Here is a 22,580-nt window from a genome sequence, read left to right as displayed (position 1 = left end):
GAACACAGTTATATAAAACTGGAAAGAAATATATAAATTCATCGCATTATCATCAAATAAAAATTTTGCCTTGAGAAGCAAGCTATTCAACATATAATGTAATAAATGTGCTTCTTTATACTTACACCTTAATTAAATATGTTTAATTAAATAAACATTCATCTAAGTAAATTGTGTAACTATTGATGCCCTTCCTTTTAACGATTTGGAGGTAAGAATAATTAATGTATTTTATAACCAAGAGTGATGACTCAGTTTTGTTTTTAAAATATAATCTTCTCATACTTTTTAATCTTTGTTTTATTATGTATTTTGTTCAATTAACAAAACATACACGTACTTCCAATTAAACTTTATGAATAGATATCAGTTGAAGGAAAGATGTTTATTACATTTCTAAGTCAACTCTAAATCTGTTCTTTTTTCTTATTTGGTTCATCTGATGCAAACACAATAATAGTATAATATATTATTTCTTCAGTGGTGATTAACAAATTACCATTTTGCTTTCAATATACTCAGTACCTGAATGAGGCTTTAGATAGAACCAAATATAGTTAAAATACCAAACACAACAATCAAAGATAAAATATTTGCAACAAACCATACCTAGTAATAAGAACAGCATTATCGTGGTGGGCAATCCCATTTTCTGGAATGGTGTTTCCATCACTTTGGTGGGAGAGAATGGATTTCTGCCATTTACAGAAGCTATCGAGGGACTTGTCTGCATGGTGGTTTATCTCCAAGTTTGGCTGCAATACAACATGCATACCAGAAATGTTCCAAACAAATTACTAAGGTCAGTTGTTAAAACTTTTGAAGACTAAAGTGGGACTATAATTAGAAGCAGTGGTTTCTAGGAATAATCTCTTGCCAATTTTTATCTCTGTAATATCTGACCTAGAGTTAATTTAGTGTACTATTGAATATTCTTTCCAGTTCCAGCTTTAATGATCATGTGAATATATGTGATTCTCAGCAACCAAAACCACTGTTATTAGATCTGCCATGCAAATGCTCATTTTTATACTGAAATATATAGCTAATATACATATGTAGAGCTTTAACATGACACAGGAGATATATTCTTAGACTACTTAAAATTTGCTTAAAATATTAAATGCTTAGTAGTGAAAATCATATTCAACTAGAACTTCCTAAGAGGATCAATAATAAAATATTTTATTTTACTATACACAATTCTATAGCCTGTCAAGGGTTTTAGATTTCTAAACTAACTCATTCTTACCTGATCTTCTGTAAGAACAATTAAGCGGGCCACTATAATATTCACAACGTTTCCTAGGCTGGAATCACGGTAAAGTTTGGCAACCTGACCTCCAGAAAATAAGAAAAGACACAAAGTCAGACAAAAATCATACGCTGATTGTTTAATATTTTTTTAAAGAATGGTAAAACAACTTTTCATAAATTGCACCACTTTGTATATAAAAAGAAATTATTTCATTTGATATCACTTAGAATTCTACCCTCGAGATGCCTCCATAAAAGATTTTTATACAAATCTACCTCAGGAAATATTTTCTCCTAACACTACAACATAGTAATTAAGAGGGTGAGCTGATGTTTCAAGTTAGAGAAAACCTCTTAAACAAGATTTAATACGACCCATTCAAAAAGTCATATTATCTGAAAACGAACAATAAGGTCACCTTTAAATTTATTTCCTATGGAACTAAACATTAATATATTAATTCCTTCTCATTTTAGATGAGTAAATTCTGAAAATCATTAATTCACATTAAAAATCCATGACCTTAGTCAAAACCACAAATTATTAAGTTAAAATATTATATAGAGGCATCAAACTTACAATATTCATCACACTCAAAATGTAATGTTCAATGTCTTTGCGGCCATGGTAGCCCACCATCATTTTGTCTGCCACTACCAATGTCTCCACAAACCGCTCAATGCTTACTGATCTCTTCTGTCGGTGGCGGATATGCGTGCCATTAATTGGTAGTGAAGAAGGAAAAGTAGATGTGTCATTCAGCCACCAAGGTTTGCCACTTCTTATGAGGTCTACAATAAAAATAATTAACTAGTTCAGTTAGGTTCACCAATTAAACTTACTTATTTTTAAATCTTTCATATAGACATGCTTCTCATAAATCCTCTATAGTATTAAGATTTTTCAGTGAGGAGAGGGGATGAGGAAATGTAGTAGTGATAAAATTAAACTCTTCAAAGTTTTCAAAATAGTCATTTTATCTGAAACAAATTAAACATTAGTAACATTCGGCTGCTCATAAAAACAAAAAATAAGCCTAATGAATTATTTAATGAAATATTTTCAAAATAATCATTTCATATTATTCCAGTGACCAATATAAAGTGTTTTTAAAAACAACTAGAGCGTTAACTTTCTAAATACCTACCCTAAGACAGTTCTGATGGAGAACATCAATATTGCAAAAATCTGTTACTCTTTTTTTAAGTAAGCTCTATGCCCAATGTGGGGCTTGCACTTATCACCCCAAGATCAAGAGTTACATGCTCCACCAACTGAGCCAGCCAGGTACCCCCAAAATCCTATTCCTAAAATGCCTCTGATCATTTATTTTAAAGTAAGATCCTTTATTAAACTATTTTAATTAGAGCAATTCTACTGCTCTAGAAATCTCAATTCTAAAAGGCTGTAAATGAAGTTTTTCATTTAGTTTTGCAATATACAACTATTTATACTAACAGAGTACCCATAGTATTCCTCTTCTAAAACCTAGAGGTAAATGGTGTTACAATGAGAGTTGAAAGATTACGATTACAGCATAATTTCCTTTAAATCACATTTTACTGTGGATTGCAGTTTAATCCTTTGTTTTCCAACAGCTGGTCCTTCAGTACAGAGAAAACCTTTTAGTACTATGGCATTTGTAAACACTTGTCTCATTTATACTCATCTTTATTTAATAAACTTGAACAGGTATAGGTCCTCTGAATACCTTACTTTCATATCTGTATGATCTTTCTAACATCTACTTATGAAAAAATTTAGTGAGGAAGACTCAGATTAATTTATATAATATAATTGACAGAAACTGGCAATATTCTCTATTATTTCTTCTAATTTCTTTAGTCTTTACCTTTTAAAAATTACTTTGATAAAAGTTATAAATTTTAAGAAATAAGAGATGGAAACGACAATGACAAATACCAGGAAATATTTTTGAAACTCATATAAATTAAATGAGTATTTTTATTCCTAAAGGTTCAGAGAGGCAGAGACATATTACTTCTTATTTCAATAGTATAACTTCCAGACAGCCAGTAAGTGTTCCCTTATTCCAGACAGACTCTTAAGGTAGCCCCCATGACCTCCTGATGTTTACACTTTGTGCTCTCTTCCCCTTTAGTGTGGATGGGACCTGTATCTTGCTTCTAACCAAGAGAATACAGCAAAGATAAAGGGATATACACGATTACATATATATGAGTACATAATTATGTTACATAATATTGTAGCATCTTTCTTACTAGAGTCTTTCCCTTGCTGGTTTTAAGGACATAAGCAACCAAGTTGGTGAACTGACCATGGCAAGGAGTTACAGATGGCCTCTGGCAGACAACCAGCCCCAAACTAAAGCTTTCAGTCTTTTAGTACCAAAGAACTGAATGCTGCCAACAACCATGGGAATAGGAAGGTAGATTCTTCCCCAGTCAAGACTCCAGATGAGAACCTAATCCTGGCTGAGGCTAAGTCAATTAACTCATTCATGTATAGCTTCTGGTCCACAGAAACTGTGAAATAATAAAAGTATATTGCTTAAGCCACTGGATTTGTGGTAATATTCTTATGAAATGGTCAAAATCCTTTCTACATTAACATAATTCCATTTTTTTTTTTACTGTCTTCCAAGATCATAAAACCACTCATGTATTCAAATCATGCCTAGTTTTCCCTTCTTCTGTATGGACAGCCTAAATGTCTAAATATAGGATTTAATTTTCATTATTTTGATCATTTTCACTTCTCTGATCCATTCAATTTCTCCTTATATTTACTTAAAGTATTTGTGAAAAGAATTAGACTTGGTTGGGCAAAATAAACACAGCAATGGTGTTTCTCATTAGATAGCACTCAATATAAAATAGCTACTGTTATCATCATCATTTTCATAAATTTCAGACTTTTATCTTTTTAAATTGTTAGTTTGCTTGGTCATCTCTCCATCAGATGAATGTATATATAATGTCCTTAATAGACATTCATAAATGGAAAGAGTCTTACATGCAAAGAATTTGTAGTCTGATATGTATATAAAGTACACACACAATGAATAAATGTAATCAAGATATCTGGTTTCACTTTAAAAATGAAATTAATCCAGCTTGATTAGATCATTACAAAACAATATCTACATTCTGTAATTGTCAATTGACTGCTTAATGTTAAGCTTAATGAACTGTAAGTAATGTCTTGTTTAGTCTAAAATAGAATACACAATTGTTTTGTTTCAAATCAGAGATTCGTAGTTATTCAAATGATACCTATTACATATGCTCAATTTAATTTTGGATAGAGTTTAGAATGTCAAAGAAAACATTCCTCCATAAACATATACAATAAAGAACTTTTCTTCAAAACCAAATACATATATTTCTTTGCCATCTGAAATAGGATCTTAAATATTTGATCAACCTCAAAATATTTTTAATATATACATTCATTCAAAATTATTACATTGACTTGTTTTATTTTTCACTGATAGCACTTATTACTTCTTGATAGTTGGCCATGTATTTATTTATTTGATTGCTTGATTGCTTTTTTTATTAACTCTCTTCACTAGAATATAAGCTTCATGGGAGCAGAGACTTTTCTTCTTTTATTTATTGCTGCATCCCAACACCTAGAATAGCCTGACATGTAACACGCTAAATGAATATTTAGGACAACAAGAGCATTCATTTATCCCTGAGTAGTGGTAAAGGGCAACTTTCACTTCCTTGTTTTTTTCTTTTCATCCCATATTTTCTAATTTTTTTACAAAAAACAAGTATTTTTTAAATTATTTTTTGACATTGATAACATAATTAGAATGGGAAAATATATATCTGAATATGAGATAAATATACCCATTCTCAAAAGGGTTTTTCTGTCTTATATTTTGATACAAAATTGTTTTCCCAATTACAGGTTAACAGTTAAGTTAACTGCAACTAACACCTACAAATGCACATGTCACTTGAATTATGCTGTCAAAATAGTATCAAAATTAAGATCAGTAGTTCTTAGCCAGACATTTCCCAAACTTATTAAACATAAAATACTTTTTTTTAGTGATATTCCTATGGAACTTAGGGAACTACTACTGATTTTCCACTATTGGGAAGCCAGTGAAATGTTTGAAAGTGTATAATACAGGGACACCTAGGTGGTTCAGTCAGTTAAGTGCCTGCCTTCAATTCAGGTCATAATCCCAAGGTCCTGGGATGGAGCCCCACATTGGGCTCCCTGCTCGGTGGGGAGTCTACTTCTCCCTCTTCCGCCTGCTTGTACTCTCTGTTTCTCTCTCTCAGATGAATACATAAAATCTTTAAAGAAAAAAAGAGAAAAGAAGAGAAAAGAAAGAAAAAAGAAAAAAGGAAAGGAAAGGAAAGGAAAGAAAAGAAAAAAAAAGAAAAGGAAAGAAAGGGTATAATACAGCTAGATGTAGGACACAACCCATTGAAGTCAGAAAAACAAAGCTGAAGACAGGAAGACCCCAGTTAGAAAGTCATTACAGTAGTGCAGGCAAGAGATAACAAGGGTCTGAACTAAATGGACTTGTGTTAAAGGTAACAGAAATGAGTACCGAATAGATTAAAAGTAAGGAAATAGTCACAGTAATTCACTCAAGATTTTTCAGCCTTTCAAGAATATCTCATTCACCTGTTTTATTTTTTGCCAATAGCACAGTAATCCAGGGGGAGAGACTGTAGAAGAAGAAAATCTTCCCCAGCAAGGGCAGAATTTTATGTTGGAGTAAGAGTAGATTTGCTAAACTATTTGGTTCATGCTTCAACCTTTGGAAAAGAAGAATCTGCCTCAGTAAGACCAGTGAATAATAAGATAGGCACTTCAAAAGAGAATCATTTGAATATCTAAGGGTTAAGAATTATCTTTCAGAATGCAATGAAATCTTTAAATATATTTGCAAAAAGTGATCTTTATGATCATGAAGTGAAGGATGTCATGTTATGGAAAAAATGATGGGAAAATTATATTGCAAAAACAACTAAATATTTGAATCCTAGTTTTTCAAGAATTTATATAGAGTTGTACTTACAGCCTAAATTTGGTAAATATAAGATAAACTAAACTATATCCACAATGTTTAGTTTCATTACTCAATATAAAGACCCATCAGAATTGTTTTCATTGTGTCGTATGAAATTTTATTTCATGCCTTAAGCAGCTTCACTTAAAGTGGCCTTTTTCTAGTACCAATTACTCTTCATCAACAAGGATGTCCCAGAGATTACTTAAGAAGAGAGTATGTAGAATGAGAACAGTCAATTGAAGAAAGAATTCCAAAGACCACTTATCCTTGAAGCAGAAGAAAAGGAGCCCAAGAAGCATATGTATATAAACAATACAGTGATGCGTTCACTAATTCATAAGATAACCCATTCTATTTTTTATAAATCTACCTGTTGAACCCACCCCATTTTTTTCTAAAATTACTTGCCAGTTAACTTTTCTTTGTGTTTAGCTGAAGCATGCTGAAATACTGAAATACTCTGCCCCTGGTTCCACCTATGAGGACTACACAGAACAAATTGAATCATTAATTTTTTTAAGATTTTATTTTTATTTATTTATTATTATTAATTTTTTTTTAGAGAGAGAGGCAGGGGAGTGGCAGAGGGAGAGGGAGAGAGAGAATCCTAAGCAGACTCCCCGCTGAGCACATGGGCCCAACAAGGGCGGGACTTGATAACATAACCCTGAGACCACGTCGTGAGCCGAAATCGAGAGTTGAACACTTAACCGACTGAGCCATCCAGATGCGCCTTTAAACAATTTATTTTCAAGTAAACTCTGCATCAAATGTGGGGCTTAAACCCACAATCCCGAGATCAAGAGTTGCACGCTCCACCAATGAAGCCAGCCAGGTGCTCTTAATCTTTTTTTTTTCCAATATAATAGCTCTTTAAATACTAGAAACAGTCATTTCAGTAGTAATGATAGCTACAATTTGAGCAACTAATGTGTGTTGAGAGAAGTATTTAGAGAGGTTGGTTCATTTGTCCAAAGCTACACCAAAGCCCGTAATCTTTCTACTATGCCAAGCTGTATCCTCTATTCTCTAAGTTTTCTGAACTTTAGACTAAACAGCCTCCTAACCCCTCACCTCTAGTCTTGCTCTTCTCTCAGTCAGTCTCCATAGGACTGCCAGGGTAATACTTCTAACACCCAAATTTGATCATGTGATTCCTGCTTAAAACCTTTCAATAGGTTTCCGGCACTCTTAGGATAAACAAACCCCTTAATATGGTTTACAAGCGTTTTGTGTCTTGGCCTTCCTTGTCACTTCAATTTCATCTCTCACGGTCACTCCTCACCCACTAGGAAATTCACCCCATCCCTCCAGCCCACATTCTAATAACCTGTTCTATGAACTGGCAATGACTGCAATGTGACATTCTCTCTTTTGGTTCAGTAATTTTGTAAATGCTATTTCCTCTATATGGAACACTCTACCCACTGTTCCCTCTGCTTCTGCACAGCTACCTTCTCTTTCTCCCTCAGGCCTCCCATTAGGAGTCACTCCTTCCATGAAGCCTTCTTTGACCACTAATGTCTAGGTTTGCTGACCCTGCTATGTATTTCTATAGTACCCTAACAATGCCTTTGAATACTACCTTAAGACCCTTCAAATCTTATTTAAGTGTCTAATGTCTCACCATTAGCATAAAAACATCAGGCTAACCAAACAGCACAGAGTACTAGGCAACACTTGTGCATGAAAATTACAACTATTACATGGATAAAATAGGGTGGGGGTTTTTATCTCCTTCAAAGAAAAAATAATTTTACACAGACTTATATTTTAAGGACTTCTCAAAGAGCTTCCAACTATTGATAAGTGACATCTTTTTTTTTCCCACTGAAAAGGAAGGTGTTTTTTTCTTTCTTCTTTTTTTTTTTTATTGAAGTATAATTAACATAGTTATATTAGTTTCAGGTGTAGAACATAATGATTCAAAAATTCTTACATTACTCAGTGTTCATCAAGATAAGTGTGCTCTCCCACCTCCCCTCTGGCAACCACCAGTTTGTTCCCTGTATTTAAGAGTCTGGTTTCTTGTTTGTGTCTTTTTTTTTTTTTTTCCCACTTATTCCTTATTTTGTTTCTTAAATTCCAAATATGAGTGAAGTCATATGGCATTTGGATAGGTGATATCTTTTAAGAGGACTCTGGGCATTATCATTCTAATTACTTAAATTCCTATTGACTTTTATTATTAACCTTTCCATAGGTGTCAGAAAAAAGACAGTGGCAATACAATACAATCCACTTTGTAAAAGCCACACACTCACTCACCTGAAACCCCACAATGAGAATGATCATACAGATGCCGTTGCTGGAGGGTAGACTTTTTGTAAATAACATGAGGATGGCCATTTTCATAACTAAAATGTTTGGAATCCTCTGTGGTATTCTTTAATGGTTCAATAAAATATTCTTCATCTTCTGTAGCAATAACGCCATGCTAAAAGAAGAAGAAACAAAGAATTTATCAAGAAGAATCATTTTAAATATCAATTATCATTACCAAGAGTCAAAAATAAGTTGACACCTCTCCAAAAAGAGGTTAAAACACATATTAATAGAAATTTAGTGGATTATCTGTACCCAGCAAAACATTATATAAATTTCCCTATACCTTAAAAAGAATGTTTAAATTCTTCTACATGCCATGCATGCCTTGTACTAAGCATGTCACATAGATTATTTCCTCCAATCTTCCCCAAAACTCCGTGAGGTAGCAGAGACCTCCATGTGTTCACTAAGACTTTTCCTTCCAAATTGTGCACACGGCTTAACTATATCCTCTATGTTTAGGGATAGCTCTGTGAATTAAGTTTTGGCCAATAGAAAATGAGAATACTATATACCCACTTCCAAGCTCATCCCCTGAAAACCTTCCCAAGGAAAATCCTCTACTCTCTCTGAAAAACTACCTAGGGGAGGCAGAAGCTGAAAGAGAAGAAATCTGGGTCCCTGACTGACTTCATGGAAAGCTGTCCAGCATAGACACTGATATAAAGGAGAAATAAATTTCTATTGTGATAAACAATGGACATTTTAAAGTTTATGTCACACCAATTAATATGTCCTTAATTGATATATATCTTATATATCTCCATTTTGAAGATGAAGTAACAGACCCAGAGCTTAAGAACTTCCCCCAACAGTATATAGAGATAAATGAAGGTGCTGCAATTCATACAAAGCTCTGCTCTTATTCATATGATATATTCCTTATACCTATTTACATAGCCAAGTGTTACTCAGCTCAACCATAGTTCCTTTTTAAAGCTTTCTCTGGCTCAAAAGGAGTAGCTTCACCCTCCTCGGAGCTCCAACAGAGCTTATTATTGGTATCATTTATTTTTAATTAATTTCGCACTTCTTTGCTACATCTCAAGTCTGCAAGCTATATTTACATTTGGTATAAATTTTCATCCGCATGTTTGATCTTCCCAACTATACTATTTGCTTTTTTAAGGCAAAAGGTTATGTCTCATAAATCTTTGTATCAGTTATAACCATAGAAAGTGCGTCATATGTAGTATGAACACCAAACAAAAGTTGGTTGATTAAAAGAAATGAGATAGTAAAAGTTATCTGCATTAGAAACAAGAACTTCCATACTGGTCTGTTAGTGTTTTCTTAAGTATGGCACATGTGAGGACTGCTTTTAATCCAACTAATTTATCCTGTAACACTGGGTAAAACACAAACTCTCTTGGTGTATTTCCTCAGCTGGAAAAATGAAAGGGTTGGTGTAAATTAGTGGTTTTAAAACAGCACTCTGGGGAGCCCTAAGGGTTCCAGGGAAATGCCCTCAGGGGATTGCCCCAGACAACAAAGGGAGACCTATAGGGCTTAGATTCCTGGGCTTAGCAATCAGCTGTGCTTTTATTAATCTATATAGCATGTTTCCATATTACATTTCATTTGAGAAAATGGTCTTGCCGCTTTAAAAAGAAAAAAGCTGAAAATATCTGGTCCGGATAATCTCTAAGCTCCCTTTGAATCTAAATCTCTATGATTCTGTTTAGGGAAATTCATGTTAAGTACCACATGCTTGGAAATAAAGATAAGACATAATCAGAGCTGCTCTAACTTAGAGATGAGGTTGGCAGGCACCTACATGAAATGAGCTAAAGAATGCAAAAAACAAAAAAGTAGGCCCTAGTCACTTCACATTATTTTCACTATTTTCTGTTTTACTGTAAGGATATTAGTCCTTAAATTAAATGCAAATACTGACAGGAATGACATAATATGCCATTAACACACTCTAATACCTGAGCACGAATTACTCTACCAGGAAGATTAACAATGTGATAGCAAACTGAGCATGGTCCTGCAGAAAAGATGGCATGTATGAGAAGTTTTGATAAGAGAGAACTGTAAGAAGTGGGGTCGAGAGTACTGCCCAGAAAGGGTCGAGCACTGAAGTCATATCATGCTAACCTGTGGACAGAAGGATGTTGAAAGGTCCCAGACAAGAAGTTCAGGTTGCTGGGGGAAAATAGAGTCAGTAGCCTGGTAAGTAAACAAGATCACTAATTTCAAGTATGGAAAGACTCTGGAAAAAAAAAATCCAGAGATTTTAAGTGTTAGGTACTCTGTAAGATGTTTATACACATTATCTCATTTATTCTTATTAGCTGTCTCAAGTAAGTACTACTATCAGCTCCACTTTGCAGATGAGAAACACAGACCAAGCAAAGTTAAGTAACCAACTCTTCAATTGATTTTGGAGCTTGGATTATTAGGCACTATATTATAATCCCCTTATCCTCTGAGGGTTGTTTCTGACTTTACTTATTCTTTCGCTAAGTATGTTCTGAGTGCCTATCGCATAGCAAGTACGATTCTAGGTGGGCAAACCAAACTTCTGGCTCTATGAAGGAGCTTACATTCTGGTGGGAGGACCTAGATGAAAGGGATTCATTCCTTAGATAAATGATCAATCAAGTAGTGTTAAGTGTTAAGGGAAAAAAAGCAGTGTAAGAGGACAGAGAGTAATCAGAAGTGAGAGAATTATACAAACTGTTTAGGATGGTCAGGGACATCCTCTCTAATAGGGTGATATTCGTAAAGAAACCTGAACAAAGCAAAGGAGCAGGTCAAACAGATATCTTGCAAAAGAGCAGATCAGACAGTGGGAATGACAACAAAGGCAATGGGGTATGAGCTTGCATACAGTATTTGAGAAACAGCAAGGAGCTACTGTAGCTAGACAGGAGAAAGGGGAAAATGATTATGAAACTAGAAAGGTGCTGGAGGGTAGATAATGGAGGACCAGAAATCTGCACATGCCTAGCAAGAGCCCTGCTCTCTCTCAATTCTTCAGCATCCCCACTCAACCTCTACACAGTCTGCCTCAGGCCATCAGGATGAAAATCATCATACCCCCTTTCCCTGACATGCCAGTCCCTACAAGAAGCCCAAGACCTATCCCCTGGATTCTATTCCCCCTATGGTTATGTGCATCATGTTTTCTGATCCCATCTCCTACTTCTTGCCTTTCACCATTTAAAACACTTCCATTGTGCCTTCTCAAATTCACGCTCAGCCTCATTTGTGAACGTTCACTTCATCTGGCTCAAACACCTGGGTCTTTTCTAAATGACACTTTCTTCCCTGCAATCCTCTGGAATGGTGGATCCTCTGCTTCTATATGCCTCCTATTGGCATATAGGGTAGGGTAGTGTCCTTGTGATTCACTGCCACCTTCTAAACAATTCTTGCTCTCTCCCTCCTCTAAAACAAAAACAAATCACAGAAACCCCTGCCAGTTCCAATCTCATGCTATCACTGGCTCCCTCTGCTATTGCAGTTACCTACTGGCCCATAGGAACTTTCCTCATTCTTTCAAGATTTTAGCTTCTGGGTCACTGTTACTCTCTGAAATACCGTTCCTGAAATAATTGTTGATTTCACTATCTTAAGTCACCAGTTCTTAAAATTTAGGTGTGTGTGCCCTGGATCCCTTTAGAAATCTAGTGGGGATGAAGCCTAGGGACTACTTCTCAGAATAATATTTTAAGTACAGAAAAAACACATAGGATTATAAAGATAACCATTGTAGTGAAATACCATTACCAAAGTATTTTTTAAAATGTAATATAAGAATGCATATGGCTTTTTCTAATATTTTAAATAAGTAGATTCGCAGTGAATCTAATAACTATCGCAATTTCACAATGGTGATTAACATAAATGATATTTTGAAGAACCTGCGAAACTGCAACATGATATGAAAATATATATAATTTCTACTGGGGGTCAGCTATTACTTCATTGGTTATCTGTATTCATAATTGAAGGAAATGTTAGATTTCAGTTAAGAATTAGTAAAGATTAAGATGTCATTTTTCCCTATTCCAGTTCACAAACCCCCTAGATTCCATTCATGGTCCCCAGGACTACTGACATAGATGTTTCCTTCAACCCCTGCCCTCTCAATCCCTTGCCCTGCTCTCCATAAATACTTTGTCGTTCGATTTACCTTAAGCTCATACCCACAATCAAATCCTAAAGTTCAGTATTTTCAATACTTGCAACCCTGCCAAAATCTCAATTTCAAGTATCCTATTCTTCTATCTTTCTAGGACTATCTCTCTAGTGTCCCAACTCTAAGAGACACTCCCCTTTTACACCCATGAGGACCTCGTGATTCTACCACTTTGTCATTATCCTCCACCTACTTCATTTCCTCACTTCCCTCCTAATCTATCTTCAGTTCCACCTTCAATTCCCTTGCCCTTTTCTCCCTTCACAGAATTTATTTGGCTAAACCACAACTCTGATCAAACCAGTTTTGCTCTTCTGGGCCTGCAGCCTTGCAGCTTCATTTAGCCAGAGAAAAATACATCGAGATGCTGACTAGTCTCACTTGAAATTCATAATCTCAACAGTGCCCTTAATGCTTCACGGCAATTACACTATGTTTCTTTAATACATTCAGTATCTTCTTCTCCTGGGTAAATATTCCACACTTTCTCATCTCCTCTTAATCCCCTAATAATTCATCTTGCCATCTTCCATTCCAATAAACATGGTAAAACCTCTCGCAAACTCTTACAATACAAATACCTGCCTATCTGCACCTCACGATCATATAATCTCTTTTATTTTCTCTTATTATGGATGAACTTAAGAAATTTTCCTTTTCTGCATAATCATATCCATCTTTATCAAACAGAACAAAACCTCCTCTGATCCTACTCTGTCTGTAGCAACTGATCATTTACGTTTTTAAAAGTCTTTAAAATAATTATCTATGCACTCTTTTCTCCCATTCCTTTTCAAACCTACTCCAGTCAGGTTTTTGCCTATTTTCCATATGCCACCATGACTTCAGCACTGCTTTTGTCAAGGTCACCAACAACATCCTCACTGGTAAATCCAATGGTCAGTTTTCCGTCCTCTTATTTTGACTTGGCAGCATTTCTCTCTTGAAATAAATGCTTCCATCTCTTAGCTTCTAGAATATCTGGTTTTCCTTCAAATTTCGTATCCCACTATTCTTTGCTGTCTCTTCAACATCTTTCTGACTCCCTAACCTCTTAGAGTGCCCAAGGGCTCAGTTCCTTAAACCTCTTCTTTTTTTAAACCTCTTCTTTATTCTCTTTATATTCCCTGACCCTGAGCAATTTCATATAATCTCTTGGCTTTAAAGGTCATCTATATATTGATGATTTCCAAATTTATAACTCCATGATTCATATCTCTCTCCTGAATTTCAGGCTTGCATATCCAATATCTTATACAACATATCAAGTTTAACAAACATATCAAGTTTAACATGTCCAACTGAACTTGAGATATACACCACCCCACAGTATGGTCCTCCTCCAGCTTTTTCATCTCAGTTAATGCCTGAGTCTTTCTCATCTGAACTCATGGCTGCTTTCTTCTTCTAGTTGCCCAGGCCTCAAGCTTGGAGTCGTCATTGATTTAATCCTGATTGTGTCCTCTAAAATTTGCCATCTGGCCTCCAGTTCTCTTTCTAACCTCACCTTCCATTACACTTCCTTTCTTTCACTGAGTTCCAGCCAGGGCAATCTTCTTGCTGTCCCCCAAATACTTTTAGATCACATCTTCATACTTTTCCAGGTGGAAATCCCATCCTTCAGATGTCAGCTTCTCTTCCTCATTTTCCGTAGGTCTTTACTCAATATTTTTTCCACCTTAGAACTTATCATTATCCAACGCACTGTGATTTTTATTTATTTATCTGATTGTGTATCTCCTCCACGAGAATGTAAGCTTTGTGATGACAGGAATTTCTATTTTGTTCACTGTTGTACTCCTAGCACCTATATCAGTACCTATTAAATGATAGGTACTTATAAGTATTTGGTGAATGGATGAGTGAATAAGGGAAAATGTAGAAAGGCAACAGTGGATATGACTAAGAAATAAGAACAAAATGTAAAGAAAGGAATAATCAAAAAGGAAAATCTCTTGAAAATTAGAAGTATGACTGCTTGCAATTTTTAAATCAGTTGAAGGAAAAGAAAGCAAAATTGGAGAAATCTCATAGAACTCAGAACAATAAAGAAAAAGAAGGAAAAAGAGAAAGACAAGGGAAGTAAAGAACCAATTACAAAAGGCAGGGGGTGGGGAACAGGAAGAGAAAATTATTAAGGAAATAATTTTTTAAATTTCTCTAAGATGAAGGTGTGTCTTTGAATTAAAAGCATCCATTAAATATCAAATAAGGATAAGGAAAGAAGATTCACAGCTTACCACTTTATTATAAAATTCTTAAAACAGGAAGGATAAAGAGAAGATCATATCACTTTCATTGAGGAAAAATCTTAGGAAAGAAAAAGAAAAGAACAAGAAGCAGACTTCTATCTGCCACCCAAAATGAATCAATGCTAAGTTTTTAAAAAAATCTTTAAATCTTTCCCTATGATATAAAATCATACTCATAAATTCGATGCCACATATTTCCCTTTCCCAATTCCACCATCCATGGCTCTGAAGGAAAATGATTTTTGAAACCAGAATTCCCACATCCAACTAAATTATTAACCAAATATGAGGGCAACATAAAGTAACTTTCAAATAGGTAAGGACTCAGAAATTTTACTTCTCAGACACAGTTTCTAACATAATTACTTGAAGATATTCTCCAATAAAAGTAGGATGTAAATTCAGAAAGAGGAAGATGTAGAACTAACTAGGAAAAAAGAATCCCAAGATGAGAGATGTACAATAGCTCAAGAAATTAACCAATAGATTGCAAGAAAAAAAAAATGCCTGCAAAGAAGAATGGAATATATTCCAATAAATAGATATAAAGACTAAGGAAATGGATAATACTGATCATTTGGTTAAAAAACAAACAAACAAAAAACACATTTTTTTCACAGTAAGGCAAAATAGCAGTAATTAGAAACTCCTGAAATACAAAACCTGGATAAGAAAGCCATGGTCCAAATATAAAGCAAACTAAAATGTGACATCATTTTGAACAACTGACAAACAGTAATATTAGGAAGTCCTTTCCTTTGAATGGGGCAAGGGTTACAATACCGAAACAATGGATGAGGAAATATGATTAGAAAACACTAATTACCTCTACAATGAAATTATTTTATATAGAAGAATTATAAACAGAATTGGTTAAAAGGGCCTTTGAGGGGCACCTGGTTGGTTCAATCGGTAGAGCATATGACTCTTGATCTCAGGTCGTGAGTTCAAGCCCCACATTGGGTGTGGAGCCTACTTAAAAAAGGTGAGGGGCACTTTGGAAAATGGGATTTTTAAGAATGTGTTTACATATTATATTTGATTAAAAATGGAACATAAAACAAAATAAGAATAAAGGCAGGAGTTACTAAGTCTGATGGTCAAAAGTGTGATGAGGAACAGAATATTTACATAGTCTCAAAGTATCTGCTCACAAATTCCTTATTAGTTGCCAAGGAGAAAACAGTAACTTCAGTGGGCAAACCTGGCAGACCACATCTTAAGTAACCAAAGGTAGTCAACATGGGCCATGCAGTTTCAATAGGAAGCAAAGTAAAACAAAAAGGTGTTTACAAATAGAGGGAAAGAGAACAAGAGACAGAAAGTCTTAAGAAAGGGTAAAGAAGAGATGAGTGACATTCTGCTATCCCCTTAGGTGTAGAAGAGTGTCCATTTTCAACCTTATCCTCTCTTTTGACTCATCAAACAACATCTTTCACAAATTTCATGGCCACTTAATGATTCTCAAATTACTTGTTCCCAGAATTAAATTCTTTTTTAAATTTCAGAGCTGTATTTCCCAAATGCCATCTAGACATCTTTAATCCTATTTCTTTAGATTCCTCACGTTTACTATATCATATTCCTCTCCAATCCAGGATTCCAGTGGCATTCCCTTTCTTAAAATTCATATACCTGTCATCTAAAAGAGAAACCTTGGCCATCTTCGGTTACTTTCTCTCCTTCATCCTACACCCAGTTCAATTCTATCTCAATTTTTAATTATTATATACCTACTATGTACTATATGTCTTCTTAGATACCAGGGAAGAAAAAATTAATAAGACACAAATCCTGTAAATTTTCTCACCAAAATGTGGTTTAAATTCATTATTTGCTGTGCATTGCCAGCGCCGCAGTCCTTGTATGGGCCTTCATTATCTCCTACGTGTCCTAACTCACCTTCACATCCCCATCACTCTCTGCCCTCATGTCTCACAATGGAATTAGTTTCTGTTGTTGCTTTTTTCTCTTTTTTCCCCCTCATCTCATGGTTCATTTCACCATGCTGTTAAAACTACCAATGGTATAATTAGTGTTAATGCCAAACTTAGACAGCAGTGTTGATGACTAGGAACAGTATTTTTCTATCATATTTAATAGCAAGTGTTTTTTAATAGATGAGAAGTTTCAAAACAGATTAACTTTGGATAATTTATTCTTATTCAAAAAAATCTGTTGTACATGTAAAGCCTAACCCTGTTTACAGAGAAACTAGCAATAAATTTACTCAATTCATTCTACAAGTAATATAGGGTTCTAAAAATTGTTCTTTGAAGAGTCAATGCAAACATTACCAAAGGGCTATCAAAAGCAAAGGCAGCAGAAATAACAAAATTTAGACTGTTATCTTCCTTACTTAACCCATCTCTCTATATATCATTAACGTGAGGAAAGACATTTACATTGTGAATTTACTTCTCCATCAGAAACTAAAAATTATAACATCTACTTACCAACCCAATACAGTTGCTTAAAGCCACTTTAGTTGTACTACGTTGATCTTGCAAGTATCCTGTGTAATGACAGTTGTCTAAAAAATCATGTTTCCACTGGGGTCCATCTTTCCCCCAATATTCTACTGTAAAATGTTTGGACACAAAATCTGTGTTGAGAGTCAAGTTTAGGTGAAAGTGCTTGCCATAGGCGGAAAGTTTAAAAAATAACTTAGATACTGCCTGCTGTGGATCGATAGGGTCCATACTCCGTCTTCTCCTGGAGTGTTTATCATTTTTCACAGTAAAGCTGAGAAAAGCTCCATTTTGATCAACCCTTATTGGAATAGTTAGCTGGTAGTGTTCTAGATAAGTCAGGAATTCCTCTTTGTAATCACAAGGCAGAGAATCCAGAAAAAACACATGGAAGAAAAGAAAATTTAACAGAACAAAGAAGTAGCAGTATAAACAACAAAAACTATATCAGCATCATTATATGTAGGTATGAACAAAAACTGTTATATTAAACAAAATAAAGCTTAAAATCAAATGATGAATTAAGTTCCAATTATTCTTCAAAATAGCATTATTTTAAAATTAGTGTGAAAGACTATTTTTCTTTTTTATATTTATTTTTTATTGGATTCTAAAAGCTAAATTCTTGTAGGAAATATGAATATTTTATAGTGAAATAAAAAACAGTGAAAAGTACACATACTTAAAATAATAGAATTTAGCTCAGATAAATTATGTTTGTTAAAGTTATCCAAAGGAGTTAATGTCGAATTTCTACAGCCTTGTACAAATACTTTTTAAATCATCAGTTGGAATGGAAAATACAGAAGCCACTTTGGAAAACGGTCTGGCAGTTCCTCAGAAGGTTGAACATGGAACTACCATCTGACCCAGCAATTCCACTCCTAGGTATTTACCTGAGAGAAATGAAAACACATATCCACACAAAAAGTTGTACATGACTATTCATAGCAGCATTATTCATAACAGCCAAAATGGAGAAATAATCTGAATGTTCATCAACTGATGAATGAATAAATAAAATGTGGTATATTCACACAATGGAATATCATTCTATACAGAACTGATACATATATGACATGAATGAAACTTCATAATAACTGCCTTCATTATTAAAGTTAATTATCTAACATTCTAAAAACATTATGCTAAGTGAAAGGAATCAATCACAAAAGACCACATATTATATGATTCCTTTTATAGGAAATATTCAGAATAGGAAAATCTCAAGACAGAAGTAGATTAAGGCTGTTTAGGGTGGGGTAGAGAGTGGTTTGGAGAGAATGTGGGAGTGACTGTTAATGGGCACAGGATTTCTTTTGGGGTGTTGAAATATTCTAAAATTGATTGTGGTGATCATTGCATAACTCTGCAAATATACTATAAACCATTGAATTGTGCACTTTAAATTGGTAAATTATATCATATGTTTATTGTATCTCAATAAAGCTGTTAAAAAAACATTAGACTGACAAAAAATTTAGAGGATTATTACACATATTTTCCTCATTTAGGTATACTTAATATTTCCAATCTACCTTCTTAACCACATCTTCCTTTAGTGAGGTTTACCACTAAAGGAAACCAAATGTCTGTCCATTGCCTCACTGTCTATACATGGAGTTCACCCACAAAAATAAACTCCCAGGAGAGTATAACCAAATAGAAATAAATTAAAAGACAGTATTTATTTCACTTCTTATAAATAAGAGTTTATACTAAATGCTACAGCTTTATTAATAAACTTTGAGAGTCACATTTTATACATACAGATTTCTAGACATATACATCAATGTATAAAAGCCTTGAAAATCTGGCTCATCCACACCAAAAAAATTATTGGTTAATATACATTCATGGGAGGGCAATCAAAAAGGTAATTTAATAAATCTATAAGGATTGGACCTGTCCATGGAAAACAAAATGTCATTCACTCCAGGGACCCTGGTTAAGATCTTTTCTATGATATAACGTTCAATTCTATGGGGCACCTGGTTTCAATTCTATGGTGGCTCAGTCAGTTTAGCTTCTGCCTTTGGCTCACGTCATGATCCCAGAGTCCTGGGATCAAATCCCCCCATCAGGTTTCCTGCTCAGTGGGGAGCCTGCCTCTCCCTCTCCTCCTAGCTTGTGCTCTCTGTTACTATCTCTGTCTCTTTCTCTCTCAAATAAACAAATAAAATCTTAAAAATAAATAAATAAAGTTCAATTCCATGGATTCAAATTAGGGACCCATGGATTAGAGTTTGAAAAGTTGAACTTCTACCACTCTTACTCTTTTACTCAGATTCTAGTTCTTATATCAGAATTCTTAAGTTTGGAAAGTATTTTTTTCACTAAGGGTCCATATTAGAGGGATCTTGTATCAGAATATGTCTAGTTTCTTGTTCTTCTATAGCATAAACCCCTGGATTCCTTTTGAACATGACCTTGCCTGTAACCCTTAGCAACAAATGAGCTTATTAAAGTTTAGGATTCAAAAGAAGAGGAGGTCTGGGTCTATCATCTTCTAAGAAAGACCAGTCAACTTTAAAATACACTAGATGTTAAATACTAGTATAATAAGTTAGACTACTTAGAGCCCTCAAGATTTATGAAACTAGCACTGAATTGATGCAGTGGGCCTCCACTCCTATCACTACATATCCCAGAGAAAATGTTCACCCAAACTAAATATTCAGAATCTTTTCTCATCAAATTAATAGCAATATTTTTTTGTCACTTTCAAAAGCAGGACTCCTACCTTGAGAACTGTATGAAAGCCTGTGGTCACTATGAAATTCCGATGAAGCCATGATGAGGCTCAAAATCCAGGTCAACGTCTTCCACAAAATTTCCATAATTTAGAAAACTGGATGATTTTTTTGGAGGGCTACCTATGTGCTAGAGAGTCAATACCATACCAAAATCGAAGCATAACAATTTTATTTCTTTAAAATTTCTTGCAAATTAATTATTAGATGTTCCACTGTTTAACAGGTACTTTTTTCCAACATTCCATACTTTCTTCTATATCTGGATTCATTTTTTCAATCCAAAAGGAAAAAAAAAGAATGATGGTAAAATTTTCATAAGCAAAGCATTTGGCTGATTAGTAACTAAAATACGGCCATTTTTTAACCTAGAAAAACAAAAAAAAATTATGTTAAACGAAAAATATTTTGTAGGGACAGAACTATATTGCTGAATGCTTGCCAAAAGACAAAGACTACAAAATGATTTAAGATAGCTAAATTAGACTGTTGTTGTTCTTTATAGTCTAAATAAACATTCACAAGACTAAACAATCAGAAACCTAAATGGTAAGCAGGATAATGCCAGACCTACTTAATAATCAAAGAAAGAATCTGAAGTGGAATCATAAAAATTATTTTTTTAAAACTTTGAAGAAAACAATGTGTGGGTACAGTGACTAACTTTCTTTCGATAAAATAAAAGGTAGAGTGACTTCACAATCAAAATTCATTTTATGTAAGGGATAAACAGTATATGATCCCATTCCTTAATGTGCTTTTTAGAAGACTCATATTCAAGATTGATTTGTTGCTTTATGAGGCACTTATTACTTCTTTTTAGAGTATATCCACAAGTACACAGTGACATTTAGCAGCTGTCTGTGAACACTCAGACACTAGCACAAACTAAACTTCTAAAAATTTAAACCATATTTACTGTAACCCTTGATTTTATCTGTAAGTCTTATATGACTTAAAAAGCAAAACATATGAGACACTTTCAACTATCTAGAATGTAACTGAAAATAAAAGAAATTCATTTCTGAAAAGAAAAGAATTATTAAAAATTCATTTCAGGTATCACAACAGATTTCCTGTCCTATCTCATGTACTTTCTCTTCGACTCACAACCTCACGCACAGTCCATGAATTTACATTTCATACAGAATGCCAGTATATGTGACTACCTGATTTCCCAGCACATAGTACTTTAGAAAAAGAAAAGAGCAAAGGAACTAAGAAACTACGTCACTAACAGCACAAAACTGAAAAAAAGAAAGACAAACTAAAAATTAGCTGTAGAATCCCAAAGTAATACAGTTTGGGGTAGAGGCAAAGGGTCCTTAAATAGTTTGACAGTTCCTATTGTATTATAAATCAATATCTGATATTCAAAATAGTGCTTGAGTCAGGAACAAAAGATTAAATTGCTTTTAATAAGATAACTTACTACTAAAATAGAGAAGTACACAAAAAGTACTAGAAAGATCTTCATCCCACATTCCTAATGTATGGGATTATATAATGAATGTTACATATATGTTGGTCAAAAAAATGAGTAAATGAATGAATAAATAGTGATTAAAAGAAAATCACTGTAGGCATATAAAAGGATACTTGTTGTTAGTTGGAAAATTAATTTATGTAGAAAACTTCATTCCCTATGGTGCTAGAAATATTGCTTATAACAACATATAAAACAAGCACAAGCATTTAAAACTTCTTCTATCCAAAAACTAATTCATTAATCAACAAATATGCTTTACTAGTTCTTAAAATGCTGTTATAACAACATGAGGATACAGAAAAGATTAACACAATCCTTGCCCTTTGGGAGTTCATAATCTAAGCAACAAAGAAAAAAATTCAAGGCAGACTGACATTTGCCAAAATAAAGTTATGAAAAGGCATTGAGGACATCAGATGAGGAAAATGACTTCTGAGTCAGAGAAGGATGGCTCAAGAAAAGCTTATTTAAAAAGTGGCATTTGAGATAGGCCCTGGAAGAGGAACCCAATTTCACAATTCATATTGATGGGGGCAATCATTGCAAATTAAAGAAATAGATTCTACAAAGTCTAGATGGCAAGAAAAAAATGGAAAATCATTTTATTAATAATAGTAAGTTTGGTTCCTATGGAGAAGATTATCAGGTAATATCTAGAAAGTTAGTTTAAGGTCAGACCAAAAATGAAGAGAACTTTAAATATATGTTACTTCTTTTAGTATTCATAATGATCTTATAAAGTAGGTATTATTGCCCCTATGTCAGGCAGCCTCTGAGATGGCCCCAATGAGCCTGCCTCCCGATATTCACACTTTTGCATAATTCCGTTCCCTTGAGTAATTTG

The 22,580-nt window shown here is 34.2% G+C and overlaps 1 protein-coding gene across 1 annotated transcript in view; it reads right to left on the bottom strand.

Annotated features, from left to right (window-relative positions):
• Positions 1-22,580, bottom strand: part of ADAMTS6 (ADAM metallopeptidase with thrombospondin type 1 motif 6) — a 290,816-nt gene that overhangs the window by 262,783 nt on the left and 5,453 nt on the right. Inside the window, exons 2-7 of the mRNA XM_045794264.2 lie at positions 20,238-20,615; positions 17,480-17,844; positions 8,559-8,727; positions 1,838-2,049; positions 1,253-1,336; positions 610-755 (exon numbers count right to left, since the gene is read on the bottom strand). Coding sequence (XP_045650220.2) covers positions 610-755; positions 1,253-1,336; positions 1,838-2,049; positions 8,559-8,727; positions 17,480-17,844; positions 20,238-20,334 — 1,073 coding nt within the window. The 5' untranslated portion in view covers positions 20,335-20,615. The remainder of the gene's footprint in view (positions 1-609; positions 756-1,252; positions 1,337-1,837; positions 2,050-8,558; positions 8,728-17,479; positions 17,845-20,237; positions 20,616-22,580) is intronic.

Source organism: Ursus americanus, chromosome 5 (assembly GCF_024610735.1).
Source record: "Ursus americanus isolate L20-20 chromosome 5, mUrsAme1.1.p, whole genome shotgun sequence".
Classification (NCBI taxonomy): Eukaryota; Metazoa; Chordata; class Mammalia; order Carnivora; family Ursidae; genus Ursus; species Ursus americanus.
The sequence above is the reverse complement of the archived record's forward strand: the minus strand, read 5'-3'. Positions and strand labels throughout refer to the sequence as shown.